Source organism: Hyla sarda, chromosome 2 (genome assembly GCF_029499605.1).
Source record: "Hyla sarda isolate aHylSar1 chromosome 2, aHylSar1.hap1, whole genome shotgun sequence".
In the NCBI taxonomy this organism is placed as follows: domain Eukaryota; kingdom Metazoa; phylum Chordata; class Amphibia; order Anura; family Hylidae; genus Hyla; species Hyla sarda.
This window is the reverse complement of record NC_079190.1, coordinates 372,138,268-372,162,198: the sequence shown is the minus strand read 5'-3', so window position 1 is coordinate 372,162,198 and position 23,931 is coordinate 372,138,268. Positions and strand designations below refer to the sequence as shown.

Below are 23,931 nucleotides of genomic sequence, written 5' to 3'. Positions count from 1 at the left end.
TCGCGGGTTATGGAGGCAATGAGCCATACCAACACCCAGTCCAGTGTTTCCCAACCAGGGTGCCTCCTGCTGTTGCAAAACTACAATTCCCAGCATGTCTGGATAAGTAGCTGATCCTGGGGGGCAGGAACATTGGGCACTTGTTATGTTCCTCTACAGTAGTATTTCCCAACCAGGGTGCCTACAAATGTACCAAAACTACAACTCCCAGCGTGCCCGGACAGCCAACGGCTGTCCGGGCATGCTGGGGGTTGTGGTTTTGCAACAGCTGGAGGCACGCTGGTTGGGAAACACTGGCCTAGTCTTTTCACACTGACTCTCATAAATGGCTCAAGAACATTCTAACATCAGGTTTTTTATTTGTAAAGTCACCTTCACACGGCAGAATTGGTATAAAACACAGAACAGATGCAAATGTTTTCGTCTTTGTGGGTTCTATACCTGGTTTGGGCTCGGGCCACTTGCACACAGCATTATATTGTATCCGGGTTTTCAAATATTTGAAATTAAAATATTTAAGCTTTCCTAAATAAAAAAATGAGTAGTGGTGAATGGAATGTATTATACAATGTTGGTGATATATAATATCTGACTGCACAGTCCTGCCTGGTACAAGGGAAAAGTAAAGACACTGCAATGTATCTGGTTGTGGCTTTCTGAAATACCAGATCTGATCATCTTTCGGCATTAGGATAGTTTCATAACAATGTAACTCTTCCTGAATGTGGGCTGTGGTCAAGGTTACAAAAGGAATCCAAGGAAAGGAGGGTTGGTCCATCTCCCATGAGCTCCAGGCTCTCCCATTATTTTCTATAGGAGTTTTTAGTAGGCGAGAAGGAAGAAACAAAAATAAAATTGGCTGTGTCCTTAAGGGGTTAAACTATATATATCTTCACCATCCCTGTGGGCAGTAACTTCTCTCGGGGATGGTGAGAAAGAAGATTTTTACCATACATTGTGATATGGTCATATGTAGTGAAAATGCTGCAGCATTTCTGCAGGAAATCATACAGACTTAGCACTTTATTTGGCTGCAGAATATGCAAATAATAGTATAAAAATATATATATACAGTAATTTTTTTTAATTTTCTAAACTCTGCCAGTTAAATGTCTGCAGTGTGAACTAGCCCTAAGGATTTAAGAAGCAATCTGGTTGCTATGGGCAACTGCACCACTCTTCCTCTACATAGGTTTTGATAAATCACCACCACACAGTTCCATTTCCGGAACATATACTTTTATTTTATGGAACCTATAAGGACAGCAAGTCATGCTTTTGAGCCCTGCACAGACACTGCACCACTTTTCCTCTACACAGTGTTTTGATAATCCCCCCCCCCCCCCCCCCATGTGTTTGGAAAATGGAGTTAATATAAATACTGTTTACACTATGTTCAGTCCATTAAAGTTAATAAGCATGTCTGGAAAAGTCACTGTGCATGTTGGCAAACATCTTTGAGGGGTCACCAACATATCTGCAAAGTGGTGTGAATGGCCCCTATGGAACGAAAAAATGCACTGTTATATTGCTCATCTGAAATGAGCGCTAGGTAGGGCCCTATAACACAGCCCGACCCTGCACTGTAGATGAGCTCTGATCTTAGTTCACCCCCTGTTTAAAGGGGTACTCCGGTGGAAAACTTATTATTTTTTTAAATCAACTGGTGCCACAAAGTTAAACAGATTTGTAAGTTACTTCTACTAAAAAATCTTAGTCCTTCCAGTACTTATTAGCTGCTGAATACTACAGAGGAAATTATTTTATTTTTGGAACACAGAGTTCTCTGCTGACATCGCGAGCGCGACCACCGCTCCGCACCCCCCACCGCCCCGGCCCCATTGCCTCCCCCATGCCCGGTTTTATAATTACCTGTTCCCGGGGTCCACACTACTTCTGGCTCCTGCTGCGTCCTGTGTTGCACTGCGCAATGACGAGTGACGTCCTCAACGCGACGTCACCGTCAGTGCGCACAGTGACAGCTCAGGAGGACGCCACCGGAGACAGATGTAGCGTGGGCCCCGGGAACAGGTAATTATAAAACCGGGGATGGGGGAGGCAATGGGGCCGGGGCGGTGGGGGGTGCGGTGCGGGGGTGATAGGACTCAGGAGGATCCCCCAGACAAGCAGGGGGAAAGAAGCGGGTGGTGGCGGCGGTCTCTGGCACCGCAAAAGCCGCTGAAGTTCATTGATTTAAAGCGCCCGCTTTAAATCAATGATCTGCAGCGGTGTCGCCGGGGGGATAAATAGCCGATAACTTCGGTATATCGGTATAAGTTGTTGGCTATTGGCCCTAACCTCCACAGATACCTAGTCCAGAGCAGCATATGTTTGCTATGGGGATTTTCTCCTACTCTGAACAGTTCTTAAAATGGACAGAGATGTCAGCAGAGAGCACTGTGGTCATGATGTCAGCAGAGAGCTCTGTGTTCCAAAAAGAAAAGAATTTCCTCTGTATTATTCAGAAGCTCATAAGTACAAGTAATTTACAAATATGTTAAAATTTCTGGCACTAGTTGCTAAAAAAAAAAAAAAAAAAAAAAAAATACCGGAGTACCCCTTTAAAGATCCTTTACACAGCCCCAACAAGGTGTGGGAAGTGCTGGATTGTATGTACGGCCCTCGGCTATCTTCAGTCATTGGCTGTAAGTTCCCTTTACATGGGGAAATGTGTGACCGACAGATGATGATTTTCTAACTGGTCAAAACACGATCTCTGGCCCTATAAATTGTCCGGTGTATTGAGGCCATTTGTATAGATTTTTCTTTTTCATCTTTCTTCACACTTGTAGATTGAAGCAACCACATAGAAGTGAGCTTTCCTGTCGGGGCAGTACATTTTTTGGATTCCTCCCTTGTGCTCTGATTTCTTGTTTCCCTGTTCTAGTGACATTTCCTGCAGTGTTTTCATCTCTTCCCTCCTTCCTCTAGACATGGCGGCACACATGGCGGCACTCTAGACTTCCCTCCTTCCTCTAGACATGGCTGCACACCAGGCATGAAACAAAGCATGAACATTTGTTTCTTGTCTCCTGTATGTTACCAGTCTATAATTTTGTTTTTGGTCTGTATCACAATACCCACTTTTATAATATTGTAAAACTTCTTTTTACAGTTATTGTATAAAATGTGTCTGGTTTATAGTCATAGTTAAAGGGGCTCTCCGCCCCTAGACATCTTATCACCTATCCAAAGGATAGGGGATGAAATATCTGATCATGGGGGGTCCGCCACTGGGGACCCCCATGATCTCCCTGCTGCACCCGGCGTTCTTTTAGAGCATCGGGTTCAGCGCCGGAGGTTCGTGATGTCACGGCCACGCCCCCTCATATTCCACACCAGAACTCTTTTCTATGTTTTCTGTTCTGTTTGTTAAAATTTGAAAAATTGGTTGTATAGATATGTTACAATATCTATTTGACTTTAATAAAAAAAAAATATTGAAGGGAGGGGGTGTGACGGCCACCACGCCCCCTCCCGTAGACTTTCTTTGAGGGGGCGCGGCTGTGACATCATGATCCTCCGCCCCACATCGCCAGTCGCTCCGTGAATCGGATGTCTGGGGTGCTGCAGCAGAGATCGCGGGGTCCCCAGTTGCGGTTCCTTTGGATAGGGGATAAGATGTCAAGGGGCGGAGTACCCCTTTAATGGTGTTTTGTGCTGTCAAAACATGCAGGTGATCCATTGCTTACCTTGTGTAAACCCATTTTTGCAGCACAATATACTGAATTTAGTTAGTAATAAGGGAAGTCATCATTTCTTTATGCTTTTTTTCTCCTTAACCCCAAACCATTTAACATTTATGAGAGATGAAGTGCCAAGCAATCATATACTGATAGCTCATAAACATAATCTTTCTCTTGCATTGTCTCTCTTATTGTGTAGCATACTTATACCCTCCTCTATGTGTTCCAGTATCTTATCAAAGGTGAAAGAAGATGACTTCAATCTTTCAAGGTGTTGGTTGGAGGAACCACAATGTTTTGGAAAATATTGATGAACAAGACAGTCCTCAGCCTGACAAGTTCAGAAAAAGGCCGTCATCGAGCTCTCTCAACACTGTGCGCATGTCCCTGCGAAAGAGGATGCCACTAAAGCAAATGGAAATCAACATAAATGCTGTGCCTGACTGGAGCAAGGTGGGGGTAAAGGAGAAGCAGCGCCCCCTGCAGTCCATGACTGTTACAGCCAAGAACATGTTTGGAGCTATGTCACAGGTAAATGTTCAGGCTAATATGTTAAATGCATTCCAGTATTCAGCATATTAAAAAATATAGCAAAGTGGTGCTCTAAGGACAGGTGAAGTGCAGGCGAAAGTGGTTGTGTGCTCACCATCTCGGGTTGTCCTGTGGGCATAAAGCCAATTACTACATATAATATCAAATGTGGATTCCAGACGCAGCCTGGGTCCTGCCGTAGTCTCTGGGCTTGGAGGTGTGGTGAAGAAACTGGAAAGCAATGAAGATACCTGCAATGCAGGGGGCGACTGCTGGGTCTCCGGCCCGGCACCCCAGATCTCCCCATGCACAGAGCGGCCTCCGCTTAGTTTTAAGTACAATTGAAGAATTTCTAAAGTTACTTTTACCAATGTTTGAGTATTTTTGTTTGCAGATATGTTATGTTTTTCTTTTTCTTGCATTTGTCAGTGAATCAAATGACTGTCAGGCTTCAGGCATTACCTTCTTATATGCAGATGCCAAATTTGCTGCAGCATTTACCTACAGATTTGCTCAATTAAATAGGCACTGTCATTTCAACAAACTTTGCATATATTAAAAGTACAATTGAATATAAGAAATATCCACATGCTGTGGACATTTACTGCGTTTGGTACTCATGTACTACAGAGCATGCTTAAAATGCAGTGGCTTTTATCACCTTCAATGTAGTAGGGGGGAATCTGCTTCAATCTACATGAAATGGAGCCTCTCTCTGAAAGCTATTCCCATTGCATCTCTTTCCACTGGAGAAAATACTGAGCAAAATACAATGTTTGAACACAGTATAAGATCTCAACCATTGTTACCCTATGAAATACAAGGTTGCGAACAAATTGGACCAGTATTCAGTTTTTGCTATACTATAACTTTTTTGCTCTGATATTGGTCACAAGTGAATGGAGAGTACACAATATTATTTCTCCTGAAGAGTTCTCTCTGGCATGGATTGCTTCCCCTGAGCTCTTTGGGTGGGAAAATGCAAAGCATCTGTGGAATGTATCCGTTATTTTGATAAGACTTTTGTAGAAATATTACACTCTTCTACATACAATGTAAAGGTCATAGCGTTGATAAGATTGTCTGCTCTCTTATCTTAAGTAGGGAATGCTTTGTGTGTCTGGGAAGTAATGACAGTCTCCAACATTTTAGAACATATTCTGTAAGGGGGCATCCACAGATTTCATGGTACAAAGCAATTCTTGAAGTCTTGTCATTCAGTTCTCTTAGTCTGCATTGGGAAATCCACACTTAAGGTACGTTCACACGTACTGGTTCTGCTGCATATTTTGTGCAGCTGATTTTGCTACCCATTAACTTCAATAGGTAGCAAAATCAGCTGCACAAAATATGCAGCAGATCCTGTTCATGTGAACTTACCCTTAGGGTACATCACTAGGGTTAGATGTGCTGTAAAAATTGTGCAACCAATTCGGAAACAATCTGCAGAAAAGTCTGCAGTACAAAAATCAACAGCAAGATAATCTACAGCAAAATTGGCAAAACTACATTGCATGCTGAATATCTAATACTCTACGAACAAGTTTTCACTGGTTGGATTTGCTGCACAACATTTCTGTACCAAGTCCAACATCTGATCAGAAAGGGGAGAGGTTCCATACCTGTGGTCCTATTCAACAGCTTGCATGAGGAAACTGCTTTTTGATGCCCTTCTGATATCCTTGATGTTTGTCTCCTGAAGAGTCAAATAGGTGGAATCTTTTCCAGCTATGATTGACAGTTTTAGTGTGGATGCTAGAGCTGTCACTCATAGGTGAGAGGTGGGGCCATGGAGGCTCTCTATACACAAGCTCGGGGACATAAAAAGAAGATATCGCCTCTGTAAAACTTCAGGAGCCGGCTGCCAGGACTTTAAAAAGCAGTTTTATCGATTATGCAACCTTCTTGACTAAGAACTCAGGTATGGATTTTCTCCCCTTCCTAACATTTTTTTTTTTTTTTTTTAGGGCTGATAGCTCAAAACTGTTCCCATTAATAAAACTATGTCAACATTGTTATAGCTTTATAAATGTAGTAGGAATGGAGGACGGCACTCACCCAAGATGGTAGCTTCAAAAAGGTTCTTTATTGTATAAACATAGTGGCGGTGTCAGACAGGTGAATAAACAGGTAACAGCTGTGTTGTACTTCCGTACTTCGTCAGACCATCACGCCCACTGACGAGGTCCCGGTAAAATACCTGAGTGATCTCATCAGGGGGCGGGAACTACAAACTTGTAGCATCACCAAAACATATAAAGTGCACTAGTGGATTAAAGTAGATTTAAAACCAAAATTACGCTGGCAAGTAGCAGAAAGCAATTTACACAAATATACTTAGATCCAATTTATCATTAAGACCTAGTTTTCCTTGAGCATCCGTACTCATAATCCAGTGCACCTCCGTTTGAAGGAGGGCATTAAGTCTATCTGTACCATCTCAGCTGTTCACTCTCTCGATCCCGAAGAACTGCAAAGCCGAGGGATCTCCTTTGTGTGCTTCCCAAACATGATCAATAACCCGAGGTGAGCCCTTTCTTGTTCTAATTGAGTAAAGGTTGAAGACCACTGAGGGCGGATGATGAGAAGAGGATGATGAAGGGGGGGTGTGGGATGATGACAAGAGGATGATGAAGGGGGGGTGTGGGATGATGACAAGGGGGGTGGGGATGATGACAAGGGGATGATGAAGGGGTGTGTGTGGGATGATTACAAGGGGATGATGAAGGGGTGTGTGTGGGATGATTACAAGGGGATGATGAAGGGGGGTGGGGATGATGACAAGGGGATGATGAAGGGGGGTGGGGATGATGACAAGGGGATGATGAAGGGGGTGGGGATGATGACAAGGGGATGATGAAGGGGGGTGGGGATGATGACAAGGGGATGATGAAGGGGGGATGTGTGGGAGGATGACAAGGGGATGATGACAGGTGATGATGATGAGGGTCTGGATGATGACAGGCGGTGATGATGATGAGGATGTTAATGACGGGTCTGGATGATGACGGGGGGATGATGTATTTCCCACCCTAGGCTTATACTCGAGTCAATAACTTTTCCTGGGATTTTGGGTTGAAATTAGGGGTGTCGGCTTATACTCGAGTATATACGGTAAGCAGTACATTCCTGTTATGGTACTCCGCACGAATAGACTCTCTGAGGGTACCACCTTCTTTTTAGTCTTGAAGCTAATTCACCTGCTTGTTGCTTGAACCCAGGGTCAGTACTATTGATTCTTTTGAGTCTCAACATCTGTCCATATGGTATAGCCGATTTGACATGCTCCGGGTGATAACTACTGTAATGTAGGAGCGAGTTACCCACAGTGGGTTTCCTATATCCAGTAGTTACCAACCCATCATTGCCCACCGAAACAAACACATCTAAAAATTCTAATTGAGACATACTCGTGTTGTATGTAAATTTTAGGTTCATATTATCCAAACAAATGTGATGAGCAAAGTCCGACTCTAACCCCGACCAGACGATAAAGATATCGTCAACAAACCTGGTATACCCCTTAATATACCGTAGAAAAGGATTGGAACTTGAAAAAACAAAATCCTTTTCAAAACAAACCACAAACAAATTTGCGAAAGTACATGCCACCATGGCCATGGCCATTGTTATAGCTTTAGAGGTTTGGAAAACCAAATCTTTCAGAGTACCTTTTGTACAGTGCTGGTCCAAATCTCCAGGTTTTGCTAGGCAATATCATGTTAACACATCTTGCATATGGGTCCCTCACTATGCAGTGTGTCCACAGTAGTGCTGGGTGGTATACAGCTTCATACCGAATACCAGTGTGTTTTTTCTTTACGATATGAATTTTTCACATAACGCAATACCGTTTCCATAGCAACCAACTCCAATGCGTGATGGCGTAGAGAAACGTCCGGCCGCGTCTCTGGGAAGTGTAGTCCGAGCCTCACTGAACTGACTGTGAGGAGCTGGGAGGGGACAACTCCTGGCGGGCACGTGACTTCCGGGCAGGTGCGGGAAACTCCAGCAGAACTGCGGAGACATGGAGGAGAGTTACCGGGCAGCCTGACAGAGACCCTGGGTACCATGGTGAGGATCCCTGACGACCTGACACTATACTGAGGAACCCCCCCCCCCCCAAAAAAAAAAACATATTTAAATACTGTGAAACCGCAACAATTTAGAAATACTGTGATATACATTTTTGGTCATACCGCCCAGCACTAGTTCACAGACCCTACATCATTGCTTCCAGCTCCCCATCTCTCTTGCCCTCCTGACTCAAGCCAAAAGTTTCCCCCATGATGAACAAGCTCCTCTGGACTCCAGTTGACCTTCCTACTGTATAACCTACATGTTCATATTTACATTACAACAATGGAACAATACATCCATCTATTTTTATAGCAACAGAGCAATCTCTTAAGTAATCAAACAGTGTCTTATAGTGAAGCATGCAGTTATTTACCTGAAGGGGAAAATAGGAAGCTTACCACTCTTATACCTTGCCTTCCTTTTAACCTTCAGGTATTTGATATGATCCTTCATATTCTCACATTCATTCAATTCTACGTATTGAAGTCTCAGCTACAAAGGCCTGTATAAAGAAGTAATCCTTTAAGATGTTCAGACTAGCCGAGCTTTAACAGACACATAAAAAGAAAAAAGAGCTGCACAAATTGCTCTCCAAACCATATGCAGCCAAGCAAAGCCCAGATGTGGGATTATGGGATGTGCCATGGAAACTTTATCTGTACAAAATAAGGCAAATTAATATGTCCTCAGTTATACAGAGAGAAGTAGTGAAACTTTATAAAGCTATCTATAGACTTTAAAGTCCTGGTAGTGTAAATATAATATATATGTGGTTGCAGATATATAATTGTGTGTGTAATATACTGTATACACAGTATGTGTGTGTGTACACTTAATAGGGATGCACCGAAAGGGAAATTTTGGGCAAAAACCGTAAATTTTGGCTGTGCTTGACAGAAAACCAAAAATACATTGCCCCATCCCCTTTTTTTTTAATATAGTTTTTGTTATATAATATAATACTTTATTGCTTTTTTTTAGGATGTGATGTGACCAAAATAAGCAATTTTTACGTTTGGAATTTTTTTGCATTTACAGTGCAAGATCAGAAACATAATAATTTAATAGTTGGGACAATAACGCGTGCGGCAATACCAAATATGTTTATTTTTATATTTTTTCGTCATATTTTTTATATGGTAAATGGGAAAAGTAGGGTGATTTAAACTTTTAATATGGAAGGGGTGAATGGAAGTTTTTTAAACTTTATTAGTCCCCTTAGGGGACTTTTAGGAGGAATCATTAGATTCCTCATACAGATCAGAGGAGTTCCATAGAACTACATTGATCTGTGCTCATTTGGTTGAGCCTGCTTAAGCCAGGCTCAATCAAATGAAGAGCCACGGACACCATTGATGCAGATGTAAGCCCTCCGGCTACCTCCACAGTGGATCACCCGACCTCCAAACAATCGTGCTGCTGGGGGGGTGATCCACCACACTGGACCACCAGAGAGCATTTACATGTCCCTTTAGACACCACTGTAAGCTTTGACAGCGGAGATCTAAAGAGTTCATAGCGTGCCGGCTGTTAGCAGCTGCCCCCCCATGAGAATTAGCAGGGGGTTGCCGGGTATGGTCGATGACGGACATTGGAGCAATCTCCGATGTCCGTCATTACAGGCAGATGTCAGCTGCTGATAGCAGTAGTCATCTCCCATTTATGACACGGACTCGAACAGCAGGCCCGCGTCATGTCCTCACCCGACCTATGACGTAAATGTATGTCATGAGTCAGGAAGGGGTTACAGGTGTCCAAATTTTGGTTCATTCACAGTTTTGTGTATTTTTTGTGTATCAAACTGTACTAAATTGACATTTTATTTCCATTATAATTTGCAGAAAATAAAGAAAAATCGCAGAAATCCAGGTCAGTTTTTATTGGATTCTCCGGACCAACTTAGAGGGATCACAAAACAAAGCCGTACTCCCAAAAGTAGTAAGAGATCTTCTACACCTAGAACTCCAAGGTGTCGACAGTTGATAGAAGAAGCGAGTCCAAATACTAAGATCACACCAAAGTCCAGCAAGATGACTTCCCCTTATAACAGAAGAACAAGCGGCTCCCGGTGGAGGAGCTTCTCAAGTATAGTGGGAAACGAAGGACTAAACCTGAGAAGATCTGTAAGGGCGGCATCCCTAAACAGCCCATACGCCTCCCCCATGACTGTGAACAGAAGGTATGTTAAAGGAAAACTGTCAGCAAGTTCACCCACACTAAGCCCAATACACTGGGTTATAGTGTGTAGGGATCGACTGATTATCGGTTTGGTCAATATTCACGATTTTCTAAGTTATCGGTGTCGGCAATTACCTTGATGATAATGCCGATAATGCGGGCGCTTTAAATCAATGAATTGCAGCGGCTTTTGCGGGGCCAGAGACCGCCACCGCCCACTTCTCTCCCCCTGCCTGCCCTGGGGTCCTGAGTCAAACCACCGTCACTGCCCGATTGCCTGCCCCATCCCCGGTTTTATAATTACCCGTTCGCGCTACTTCTGGCTCCAGTGGCGTCCTGAGCTGTCACTGACGGTGACGTCGCGTTGAGGACATCACTCGTCATTGCGCACAGCAACAGCACAGGTCGCCGCAGGAGCCAGATGTAGCGCAGACCCCGGGAACAGGTAATTATAAAACCGATTTAAAGCGCCAGAAACAGTTTATCAGGGTATACACGCACCCTCATTTTACCAAGGATATTTGGGGGGGGGATTAAAATGCACTGAATATCGGTATAAGTTATCGGCTATCGGCCTGAAAGTTCACAGGTCATCGGTATCGGCTCTAAAAAATCAATGTCGGTCGATCCCTAATAGTGTGGGTGAACAGGAGTTCATACAGGGGTCACTTATTTTTTTGGTCAATCAGCCGACTTCCGGGTGTAGCGAGGCTTCAGTATCAATGTACTGCAAACAGAGTGTTGCGCTTAGGGGATATGTGACTCCACGTCACTAGACTAGGACATGGAGTTGAAGATAATGAATATTCAAACAACAGAGGTGGGCATAGAAACTTCAGTGTGGGAGGCCGAAGCAGACAGCCGGCAGGGGTCCTGCCTTGAAAGCGGTAATCATACACTGAAAAAAGGAACTTTACAGGGGCATAACTCAGCGGCTGATGGACCAAAAAAAGTAAGTGACCTCTGTATGAACTCCTGTTCACCCACACTATAACCCAGTGTATTGGGTTTAGTGTAGGTGAACTTGCTGACAGTTTTCCTTTTAGGAGGCTGATCCTTTTAGTTTAGTGCTTAAGTTCTTTTCACCTTGATCTCTGCTCTGTTGTTCGTTATTCCCATGCCACAGATTAGAAAATACATAGTAATTGCATGATCTTTACTCAATTTGTATGCGCGTTGTACTAACAGAAAATCAGAAATTGAGTGGATTTGTCTTTTTATAGCGCTTTAATAAATAGCAGAGCACTTGCTATTTTTTGCTTGTAGGGTAGGTTTATTCCAAACACCCAGATCACATAGTGTGCGGGGGAACAAGAGACAGACAGGTGTAAGCGGGCATTCTCTGAGCAATGGCAATTCATGCGATCAGCGCTTTATCCATAATCAGCCAAATAAAGCGCTGACTGTGTGAAACAGGCTGACTGTCTCTCTATCTCCTGCATGCTGTGTGATCCTTTTGTTTAAAATAAACCTGCCATACAAGCAACAAATGGTGAGTGCTCTGCTATTTCTTTATGAAGATTTGTGGTTTACTATGCCTTTTTGCAAGGAGCACCACTAGTTGCTAAGGGAATTTTGGCTTGTATTGGTAACAGCGTGTGTCTGAACATAATCTATGCTCTCTAATGGAATAGAGACTGTGTTATCAATTGGCTGTGGTGCTATGTGCTTCACTCTGTTCGGGGCTGGCCCTTTACATAAGGGGGCACAGGAGGGAAGTTTCCAGTGAAGCAGTATGATTATAGGTTTCTTATATGTTTCTTTGTATTTGTAGGCAATTTGAAAAAGACTTGGAATCTGTCTCTACAGGAATCCGACAACTGAAACGCCTCTCTAGGGTATTCGATGATGCCATCTTAAAGGAAGAAAGGTAATGTGGATTTATTTGTGTGAGGCATCCCTTGAGTATGTCACTGCCTGAAGCATAGATCTGATATCAGTAGCGTATTAGCGAAAGCTGCAAGGGGATATTTATTAAAGCCAGGCGCCTGCTTTGACCTTCTCATCCCAAGAGAAAATGCATTATAGCTTACACTATTATCAATTCAAAGAACATAAGGACATACTATTAACACAATACAAATTGTATGGTACAAGGTATGTACAGATCTTTCAGGAGCTTATCTTGCATAAAGGTAACACAAGTGTTATTAGGCCTACCAGCAGAGAAACTTACACTGATAGTCTCTGTGGATGCTATAAATACTAAGGAACAAACCACATACACAAGGCTCCATTACATGAGCTTTTTTTGTGTATTTACATGGTGTAAATGCCTGGAGAAAATATTCTTCAATAGTCTAAGAAAAATGTGTTAGTTGCTAACAAGATGTAATAGAATGTTAGCTGTGATTAAATGCTTTACTGTAAACATTTTGGGAGGGTTACATGGTTTTTCTTATAGGTTTCAAGCAGGCAATGTTACAACCGTGAATCTGGCTTTTTTGGCACAGGTGACAGACCTGCCAGAATCATGGCTGCAGGGTTAAATCTGCCTGCTGGTCTTCTTTTTGTATTTAGAATCATATTTATGTTGCGGGTCCTTAATTGATGCCAGCTTATTGACTTGTTTGACAATTGCAAAGAATCCGCATAGGGAAAACAGATTCCTACACAGCGCGGACCGACTGATAAATGGTCTGCCACCATGATGGTGGGGGGTTAACTTCTTAATAACACATACAGCAGGTTTGCATATTTTGCAGTGACCATATTTCTATTCTAGCTGTCTTGAGGTACAAATATTATAAATTCCTGTTGCATGAAAAATTCTGACTATGGTTTTATAATGCTTATGTGATTTTGGTGATGCCTCACAAGTGGTGTTATAATGGTTTATGGCCAGCCTTCAGCTTGACATACACTTCACATAGCTTTCAATAGACAGCTGTCTCACCCGACTTCCACTTGAGCATGTATTGTAAATGGAGATAATACTGCTGCCAGATTCCTCTGCTGGTGGCTTATCTCCCTGAGAACAAAAGGATGGAACATGTTTAAATCCAACAGCCTGCACCTTCTCCTTCATGACCTCTGCCATCAGGGGAGAGTCAGAAACTCCCATACACATTAGAGGGTTGGCTGGTCTTGCTGACAATACAGGGTTGTTGTGGCATTTAAAAATAAAAACTTAATATAATACTGTGGCTATGTAAAGATAGAAAAACAGAAGCTATGCTTACATTCCCTGCTTTTCCTTTGGAAACTTTGGTATTCTTCCTTCTGGTCCCCCAATGCTTCTGACTTCAGCCTGATTCCAAGGCAAGTGCTCAAGGCAGGGCCTACTTGGCTTGCTTAGCCATTTACTGGTCCAGACAGGACACCACTGCAGGCCCTGCTCCGAGTTCATATCTTGAAAGCATTCTGAAGACATCAATGGGACCAAAAGCAGAAGATTTGTAGCAACAGGGGATTGGTGTCAGTAAGTTTAGCCTTTTTTTATTATTATTGTCAGAATAGCATTTTAGGGTTTATTAACATGTACAGTATCCTGCACATATTTGATTTGCAGCTTTAAATCCTGCACCTATAAAATATGCTCAGGATACTATGCGCGTGACTACACCCTTAATGTGTATGGTTAACTTTACTTAGGAGATGTTTTAGATGCATAGTAAAGCATTAAAGGGGTTGTTCAGGGTAATTTATTATTTTCTTATTGTACCTGATAAATAAAATAACAAAAACTTTAACTCCCCTTCCACTTCTCCCTCGTCGATCTGGAATCAGGATACCCTGTTCTAGTTGGTCTCTGCTGACAGTCTGCTTCACTAAGCCAGCCGGAGCTGTAGACGTGACGTCACAGCACCGATCCACCAATCACTGGCTGCAGCAGTGTCCCACCTCAGCCAGTGATTGGCTAGCAACATTGCCAGGGACAATAATAAAATAATAAATTCAACAGGACAACCTCTTAAAAATTACATCTAGTCATGTCTATAACTGAGTGAACTATATATACAATTTGTACAGTACCAGAGTGCATATGTACAGCAAAGCCTGCTGCTGCAATGATTGTAAAACCCAATAACCTGGCCTTATGAACACTAAACAATCTGCTTACATTTATTGTTCTTCCATCTATCAGCGACATGACAGTTTCTCTCATTGATAACTGAAGAATGTTTTTGGCAGGTAAAGTTCCAAAATTTTATTAGGTGTTTTCTATAAAGCTTTGCATGATGTGGATGTATTTACTAACCCACTGAGGTATTTTCTTTCTAAAAAAAAAAAACTTCTTCCTTTTCCCTTTTAAAGAAAATCTGTCACTAGTTTCACCTGCACTAACTGGCTGTAGTGACTGATAGTGCGAGTGACACTGATTAAAATGATACCTTCTGTGTCCGGATCCATCACTGCGTTCCGGATATATCTTTATTTGACTGAATATGTAAATAAGCAGCCATGAACACAGGTGGGGGCTATGATCGTGGCCTCGGGCACACTGATTTCAGCACTGTTCATTCAACGCTCGGTCTGGCTTAATATTACCTTAATTCTCTGCTCGGTCTTAGCGCCTACTGCACAAAGCAAAACTACAACTCTCAGCATACCTAGACAGCCAGGCATGCGCAGAGTTGTAGCTTTGCGCAGTAGATATTAAAGGGGTACACCGCCCCTAGATGTCTGATCGTGGGGGTCCCGCCGCTGGGGACCCCCATGATCTCGGCTGCAGCACCCCAGACATCCGATGCACGGAACGCCCCCTCCCATAAACTTGCATTGAGAGGGTGTGGCCTTGACATCACAAGCCTCCGGCACTGCACCCAAAGCTCTAAAAAAAATGCAGGGTGCAGCAGGGAGAACGCAGGGGTCGCCAGTGGCAGGACCCCCACGATCAGACATCTTATCCCCTATCTTTTGGATAGGGGATAAGATGTCTAGGGGCGGAGTAGCCTTTTAAGGACCAGGCCAATTTTTATTGTTGCCCTTTTGTTCTTCCTTCTCACTCTATAATAGCTAACTTTTATTTTTTTTCATCTACACACCCATATAAGGGCTTGTTTTTTGCATGATCAATTGTACTTTGTCCTCATTTATTTTTCCATAACATATGCTCCAAAACAGAAAAAAAAATATTTGTGAGGTGAAATTGAAAAAAATAAATAAATTGCAATTTTGCAAATTTAAGGTGGTTCCTTTTTTTTTACACCATTCAACGCGCCATCAAACTAACATGTAATCTTGATACTTTAGGTTGGCAGGATTAAAACAATACCCAATTTCTATAGATTGCATCATGTTTTACTAATTTAAAAAACCTCTAAACTTTATAGAAATTTTATTTTTTTTAATTGATGTTGTCTGTCACCTTTTTATTTCATTTTTCCGTATACTGGGCTGTTTGAGGGCTCATTTTTTTGCCCCTTAAAGGAGATTTCCGGTGCTCACTTTTCTTATTTTATCCGTTCTGGGCTGAAAAATAAAAAAATTTTCTCTTACCTGCCTAGGCTCCCCCGGTGCTTCAGTACAGGTGTTCGGTCCCTGGGCTGTATTCTTCTTACTTCCTGTTAGCCCGGCACGTCACACGGAGCTTCAACTTATCACCGGCTGCAGCGATGTCCTGCCTCGGCCAGTGATAGGCTGAAGCTCCGTGTGACGTGCCGGGCTAACAGGAAGTAAGACGGATACAGCCTGGGGACCGAATGCCTGTACCGGTGGAGCGTAGGCAGGCAAGAGAAAGCTTATTTTCTTTTTTTTTTTTGCAGCCCGGAACGGATACAATAAGAAAAGTGAGCACCGGACATGTCCTTTAATCTGTTGTTTGTATTGGCACCATTTTGGTATTCATGTGATATTGACTTTTTTTCAGTCTTAACAAAAGAGGAAAAAAAAGTCTTTACTGTGAATGCTTTTATTCCCCCTAGAGAAGCTTGACAATAATGGCTTATTGCTGATCTGTAGTAGGTTCTGTGTCCCTGACCTCTTTTCAGTATTAGACTTTTTCTTCTTTTCTAACAGGCAATAAATGAGCTGTTCTGTATCCGTCACTCTAAGTACCGTAATTGCACTAAAAGCCCTTTTTTTATATTAAAGTGGACTTTGAAGTGTTCTAGTTTTTTCTTTTCTTTGCTTTTTGCTTTGAAAAGTTGACTTATGCGGTATGTAAATCCTGGCCACCATACTCTGATAAGAGGTTGCTTCAGAAAATCTGTTGTGTTGAAGAAAGGACATACTCCTTCTGTATAAAAGGGAAATTAATTAATGCTATACACTGACCATTCATTGTGCTGCCAAAATGTTGAGGTCAAGTCATCGCCTCAAACTCCTTTCCCTGTTTAGTGTGCTGGGTTCTTAGTATTGTAAAAAGGCATGTGTGGCAATCTGACAGGTTCTGGGTACACAAAGGCCATCATTTACTATTGCAAACCCAACCTGGTTTGTCGGGTTGTGCTTCAGAATCTGGCGTGTGTGCACCTGAATTTGCGCCAAAATTGAAAACAGCCCGACTAACTCTCCATTTTATTAAGAAAACCCGAAAAAGGGGCGTGACTGTTGGGAAAGGGGGCGTGTTCCCGACATTTTTACAAAAACCCAACATATTTACTAAGGTTTCCATGGAAAAAGTAGTGGATTTCAGCTGAGGAAAACCCTATAGATCAGAGCATGTGTAAAAAAATAAATAAATAAATAAAATAAAAATTTAAAAAGGAAAATGTAGGAAAACCTTAGTAAATTCCCTGGAAAAAAATTGTAGGGAATAAAACCCACAAAGAAACTTACACTCCACTCTTAGTAAATCAGGGCCAAAATGTCTTGTTCTTAATGCCAGAAATTGGGTTTTGTATATTGTCAGTAACATAGGTGTATGATGAGGGTTGTAGTATCATGTAGCTGGAATAGTGTAACCCTGTATCACAATGTAGTTTACCACAAATCACAATTTCAATAAAGATGTAATCCATCCCCACAGCCTTGGAAATGAAACCTCAAACACCAGAGTTTTTGGAAAACAACTTGATACTTTCCTACAAGTACAGATCAGTACAGTAAAAATATTTTGACATACTTTAGAGATGTAGTATAGTTCTTTTGGAATACACTTTTAGTTCAGGAGAAAGTGGTAGATTAGCAATAGTCACTGACCATAAAATATTTGTAGATATTTATTTTGGTTGTGCTTGTAGTTCTAATTTTCTGTGGTAATTGCTAAAACTATATCCTGAGCATTTTATGATTCCTCTAGGCATAGTCCAATTTATTCCTGTACAGTCTATCTGGTCCGGGCCAGATTACTTACTAGATTTAATCTCTTTTGGATTAGAAGAGCTGAGAAGCTGGGCTCGTTGCAGCAGCAGGGCTAACACTAGACTGACTAGAATCTGGACTTTTTGCATTCACTTGCCTGGAATTAGAAGTAGAGTAGGACTACTCTTAGCATTAATCAGCTATGGGGTGGACATGAGTACTACTGCTCTTACATAGTGCAGTACACTTATGGGTAGGAATAGGTAACCCCTAACACTTTGCATGCATGTATGTGTGTATGTGCATGCATGTAATACACAAAAACACATTTGTAATGTAAGACTACAGCCACCCAAAAACAAAAACACCTTGTAAGACTACAGCCACCCAAACTAGGTTCAGCGACTGGTTCTCCTACGCTGGGCCACTACAGGCACATTATCCTACTGAAAGACTCCACTGCCATAATGGAATATTGTTACCATGAAGCGGTATACTTTGTCTGTACAATCTTTTAGTTGATGGTATATATCAAAGTAATATCCAGATGAATGCCAGGACCCAAGTTTGTTCTTACCATTGTTCCATTCAAGTCCAAATAAAATTAAACACATTTAGTTGGACCAAGTCACTTCTATTCCTCTTTGGTCTAGTTCTTATGTTTCTCACTGTAAACACTTTTGACAGTGGACGTGAGTCAGCATGGCCACTCTTACTGGTCTATAATTGTTGGTTGCTGGTATATAGCTGTTTGGAAATTTGTGCTACAGTAGCTTTCCTGAAGGATTGGATCAGAAGGGCTAGCCTATGCTCGACCCTGTGCTTCCACGAGCCTTGAGTGCCTGTCACCCTGTCAGCAGTTAATTGATTGTTCCCCTTTGGACCACTTATTTGAAGGCATTAACCACTGTGTACTGGGAACACTTCATTTTGACATAGGCCATACTGAAATGGCTAGACCACTGGGTCAGAGCATCTGCCATTTCGAAGATGCTCTGACCCAGTTGTCTAGCCATTTCAGTATGGCCATTTTCAGAGTTGCTCAGATCCTTACTGATGAAGAGAGTGGTACGATCTTCAAATGTCTTATCTGATGTCCATGTGTAGCTCCTAAGATTGCACCTCCTGTGTTTTTTGCCGTTGCAGGGTTGCAGCATCCATACTTCTGAAAGATGCACACTAGAGTTGTGCCTTAGTTAGCACAACCTAAAAAGATGCATGATTTTCCTTCTCGAACACCCTGATACCCCTTCCCCCAAATCTGTTATCTGGTAATGCCCTACGATGCTCTTAACTTTTGTATTGCTTAATGTAAGTGATCTTGCAGCACCTTGTCTTTGTTTTTCTCCTCCTATGATGGAGCAGAACAACAGACAGTTGTTAACAGGGCCTTAGCCATCACATAGGGCAAAGTATTCCTATTGTATATCAATCAAAAATGATTGGCATTAAGACTTAGAAAAATAGCATTTTGGTTACGTGAACCAAAAAAAAAAAGAGACCCTCCAATTTATTAACAATCAAACCATGAAGCAAATCAAGGCGTAAAATGCAGTAAGAGTTTACAGGCCATAATGGCCTAAACAATAAAGAATTAACAGGTACAGAAATCAGGACAATACACATAAAGCAATTTACATATGGCAGGATCACCTTAGAGAAGAAACCTCTCGCAAGAAGAAGTCAGTCATTCCCCTCCAGAACTTAAAATAAAATGAAATAAAGTAAGGTGAAACCCTCCCACTAATACAATGACAAGCATTGTAGGATTACCACACAATGTGGAGAAGACAGCCACGAATCCTTAACCATTTCAAATCGTTCCACTATATTGTCCCTAATGGCAGACAATTTTTCATTTAGAATAATTAGGTTTATCCGATCGATCACTCTCAAATAATCCAAGGCTGACTGCTTCCGCTGTGAGGCAATATAAAGCCGCAACAACAAAAAATCCCCAGGGATTCCAGGGCAAATTATATGTAACAACAACTTTTAGGGGTCGCCCCCCAAGGGGTTAACCCTAAACTAGAAACCCCCCTTAAAACTGAATTTTATTAAGTCATTTAAAATGTATGACCTCCGGTGTAGTGATTAAAAACACAGCTAGTAGTTGCTTATATAGTATGCTTGCATCCTATAACTTCTTTAGTAGTGATATTGTGCTTTAACAGCACTAATCTGCGGATGCCGCTGTACTAACAGATGAGCACTGATAGCTGCCAGTTAAAATATGAATAGCCCTCCGCTTCCCGACGTTTTGTTGGATAGACCAACTTTATCAAGGTACAGAGGCTCTGTACCTTGATAAAGTTGGTCTATTTAACGAAACGTCGGGAAGCGGAGGGCTATTCATATTTTAACTAGCAGCTATCAGTTTTAAGAGGGGTTTCTAGTTTAGGGTTAACCCCTTGGGGGGGCGACCCCTAAAGGTGGTTGTTACATGCAATATAAAGCCGGGCCACCAACAGGATAATCTGAGAAAGGTGGAACACATGGAATGGCATTCTGCTCTGCTTATATCTCAGTAAACAAAATTTGCCCTTAATGTTGAAGTGGATCAGAACTAGCTAGAAAACCTTATGTTTTCCTGAATGTCCTGCAGTAAAAGGCTAGGGAAATCCAATTATTTGAGTTTAGCATAAATGACAAGGAGAGGGGCAGGAGGAGTAAGTGGGCACAAATTCTGGAAGACACTACTCCATGGCCCAGATTTATCAATCTGTGTGAGAGAAAAAGTGAAGTGATTTTTCCACAGCAACCAATCACAGCTCAGCTTTCACTTTACCAGAGCTCGTTAGCTGAGTTGTGATTGGTTGCTGTGGAAAAATCTCTCCACTTTTCCTCTCACACTGTTTAATAAATCTCCTCATGACTCCTAATTTTATTTTCTATAACTTTATTTCTTCATACTGTAATTGCTCCCTTTGCAAGAAGTCGAGAGCTTAATGTGCTAACATGAAAGTTTTCATCAAATCTGCTGACCTTCTTCAGCCAGTGAAAGTAAATGGGGTATTTCTTACCCCCCATTTACATGTAGCATACAGAGTTTGTGCATAGTATTGACTGAGCAGTGGATTTCAAATCTTTAGCATGCCTTGTATTTGCATCATGGCAAGTGGCAAATCCAACACATAAACATACTCTTCACAGGAATATTGCAAAGGTTGCATTTACACCACGTTTTGTACATACGGGTGCAGGATCTGGCCGGGGGGGGGGGGGGAGGGCAAACCGGGCGATGCTAAATTTTGTGATTATATAGGGACCACTTTGAGGAGAAACAGTGAAACTCATGCTGGAGGGGCCGGGCCAGGACGTGCAGCATGGGAGCCGACATTCAGGAGAAACACTGGAGCTGCCCATGCTGGCTCTGGTCCTGGCGTCTACTGTATAGTCAGCTTCCGTGCAGCATGGCCCAACCTCTACGGCGTGTGTCTGTGAAACAAGCTCAGGAGCTGAGCTCACTTCTTGCTGGCTAATGCCGAACATCACCAATCTGGGTGATGTCTGGCATTAACCCTTTAGACACCGCGATCAAAGTTAATTGTGACATCTAAAATGCCATAAACACATGCCGGCAGTTCAGTGGAGCTGATCGCGACACCTGCGAAAAAACTCATTGGGTCCCGATTAGCTGAGAGGATGGGCGGAAGTTTCCTACCTCTGGCTTGTCCAATCTGCGCTCCAATAATTCTGGCAGCCTCAGCAGCCGATAGTCTGCAATCACATGTCTGGGCATGCTGGGAGTTGCAGTATTGCAACAACTGGAGACACACTGTTTGGAAAACACTGCCATATGGGGGCTAAATAATTTGTAAAAAGAAAAAAGTAATAATTGTGAACAAGCCCCTCCCCTAAAATAAAGTTTAACTCAACCCCCACCTTTTTCCCTATCCTTAAATAGTATAATATAAACAAAAATAAACGTGGTGTCGCTGAGTGCGTAAATATCCCAAACTACTAAAATAGAACATTAATGAAACAGCACAGTCAATATCGTAAACGTAAAACCAAATACCAGGATTGCACATTTTTGGTTACTTTATACAAGAGAAAAAAACTACTAAAAAGTGATCACAAAGTCCTATCAAAACAATAATGCTACCAATAAAAACTAAAGATGATGGCACAAAAAATAATCCCTTATACAGCCCCATATACGGAAAGATGATCATTATAGGGGTTAGCAGAGGGCAATTTAAACACTGATGATTTTTTTTAAAAAACAAAAAGATGCAATTTTTAGGTAGTAAATAAAACAGAACCAATATGAATTTAGTATTGTTGTAATCGTATGGACCTATAGAATAAAAATTTCATTTTCACAGAAAAGTGCACTGCATAGAATAAACCCCCGTCCCCAAAAGTTGCCAAATTGTTTTTTTTTTCTCCCAATCTACCCCCCCCCCAAATTTTTTGTTTTATCATAAATTATAGGGTAAAATGAGTGATTTAATTACAAAGTACAATAGATGGTACGTAAAACCAGCCTCATATGGATCTGTAGGTGGAAAATTGAGTGTTATGGCTATTAGAAGGCGAGGAGGAAAAAATAAAGCCCCTTCCAGGTCCTTAAAGGAAGGCACCTTTCTCCCAGTGCTTCCTCCCATGTGGCTACGCTGCACCATAGAGCAACGCAACAGCACCGGAGAGTGTGCAGACTATACTATACCAGGCAGATGAAAGGAAGGAGGAATTAAGCTCATTTCCCCCCATTTCATATCCAATCCCCCCCCCATTTTATGTTTAGTGAATGAACATGAAATGGGGGGAGGCTATATGAAATAAGGAGATTTAGACCTAAAATAGGGGGGATTTCACCATTTGTTTATTCTCTTGCAATTGCATAATGAAATTGCAATATTTAACTCCATACTTGAAACGCACATTTTTCCCATATTGTGCAGCCCTAATAGTGACTTATGCTTTATTTGTTTCTGATACTAGAAGTCTTTGTATCTTTATGGAGCTGTTTGGGCTGCATGTGCATGGATTTTTACATCACTCATTGAAATGTACGGAACAGTCACAGAAATTTCTGCAACTAATATGCCGTGTATAAATTGACTCAAATTACATTTCTTAAATATGTATAGATATGGTAAATATTGTTTTATTTTTCTATTTTTCTTTGTGTGTTTTCCTCAGGAAAGAAGCTATTTTGAATTACCACAGTGTAATGACCAAGAACCTGCGTTGTACTCGCCATTCTCGGCTGTCTTGGAGAAGTACAAGGAGGCTTCAGCGTACACTTGAAGGCTGGACTGAGGTGGCTTTAACAAGTATCAGCAACATTGGAGCACGTTAACAATATACTATGTGTAACCAGCTTTACCTTTTATAAATGTATGTCTATATATCTGTTACTTACTGCAGCACTGTGTGGGGTTGTAGGTAGGCTCTCTCTCTCCTAGAAATCAGCCATATAACTGCTAGCACGGTTATATGTAGCACTGGTAACAAGGAGAGTAAAGGTACCTGTAATACCAAATAAAAAAAAAAGCTTTTATTTGCCCACCTGAGTTTTGTCAGTGCCCTGGTCTGCAATGCCTCTCCTCACTTCCACTGCCCTCTTCACCCCACTCCTTATATGATTGACAGCTAGGGTCCTCCTGCGCATGTGCCGTCAATCTGTATTGTGGTGCACATGTTGTGAGCTTGCTGGCTGCAGCTTCACTGTCTCACCATGCATGCACTGTCAGTATTCTGAGAGCCCTGACTGGCAATCATAGATGGAGAAAACAGTGGAAGCGATGGAAAAGAGGTGTTGCAACCTTGCAAACTACATTAAAGCTGCATTCACACCTCATTTTTTACATACGGGTGCCGGATCCGGCTGGGGGAGGGGAAAACCGTGCGCTCCCTTACCCCAGCCAGATCAGCCCGTGACTCCATTTACTTTAATGAGCCGACCGGAGTCAAACGGTGACTCCGGTCGGCTCAGTTTTGACCCGTATGTGGTTTACTGACCGGACCTAAAACCGTAGTATACTACGGTTTTAGGTCCGGTCCAAAACTGAATACGGGTCAAAACTGACTCGTCTGGAGTCACCGTTGGACTCCGGTCGGCTCATTAAAGTAAATGGAGTCACGGGCTGATCCGGCTGGGGTACGGGAGCGCACGGTTTTCCCCTCCCCCTGCCGGATCCGGCACCCGTATGTAAAAAAACAAGGTGTGAATGCAGCCTAAATTAGTATTACATAAAATACATTATTTGACTTAAACGCACATTAGCAACAACTACCTAACTAGTATTAAAATATT

The 23,931-nt window shown here is 42.2% G+C and overlaps 1 protein-coding gene across 4 annotated transcripts in view; it reads left to right on the top strand.

Annotated features, from left to right (window-relative positions):
• PIMREG (PICALM interacting mitotic regulator) overlaps positions 1-23,464 on the top strand; it is a 61,001-nt gene extending 37,537 nt beyond the window's left edge. For 3 of the 4 annotated variants that reach the window (XM_056558431.1, XM_056558429.1, XM_056558430.1), the window contains exons 2-5: positions 3,916-4,217; positions 10,139-10,476; positions 12,250-12,345; positions 22,815-23,464. In XM_056558431.1, coding sequence (XP_056414406.1) covers positions 3,939-4,217; positions 10,139-10,476; positions 12,250-12,345; positions 22,815-22,974 — 873 coding nt within the window. In that variant the 5' untranslated portion in view covers positions 3,916-3,938 and the 3' untranslated portion in view covers positions 22,975-23,464. Of the gene's footprint in view, positions 1-3,915; positions 4,218-10,138; positions 10,477-12,249; positions 12,346-14,562; positions 14,610-22,814 lie in introns of all 4 variants that reach the window. The other variant, XM_056558432.1, reaches the window with a different exon arrangement.
• Positions 23,465-23,931: the final 467 nt, after the last annotated feature.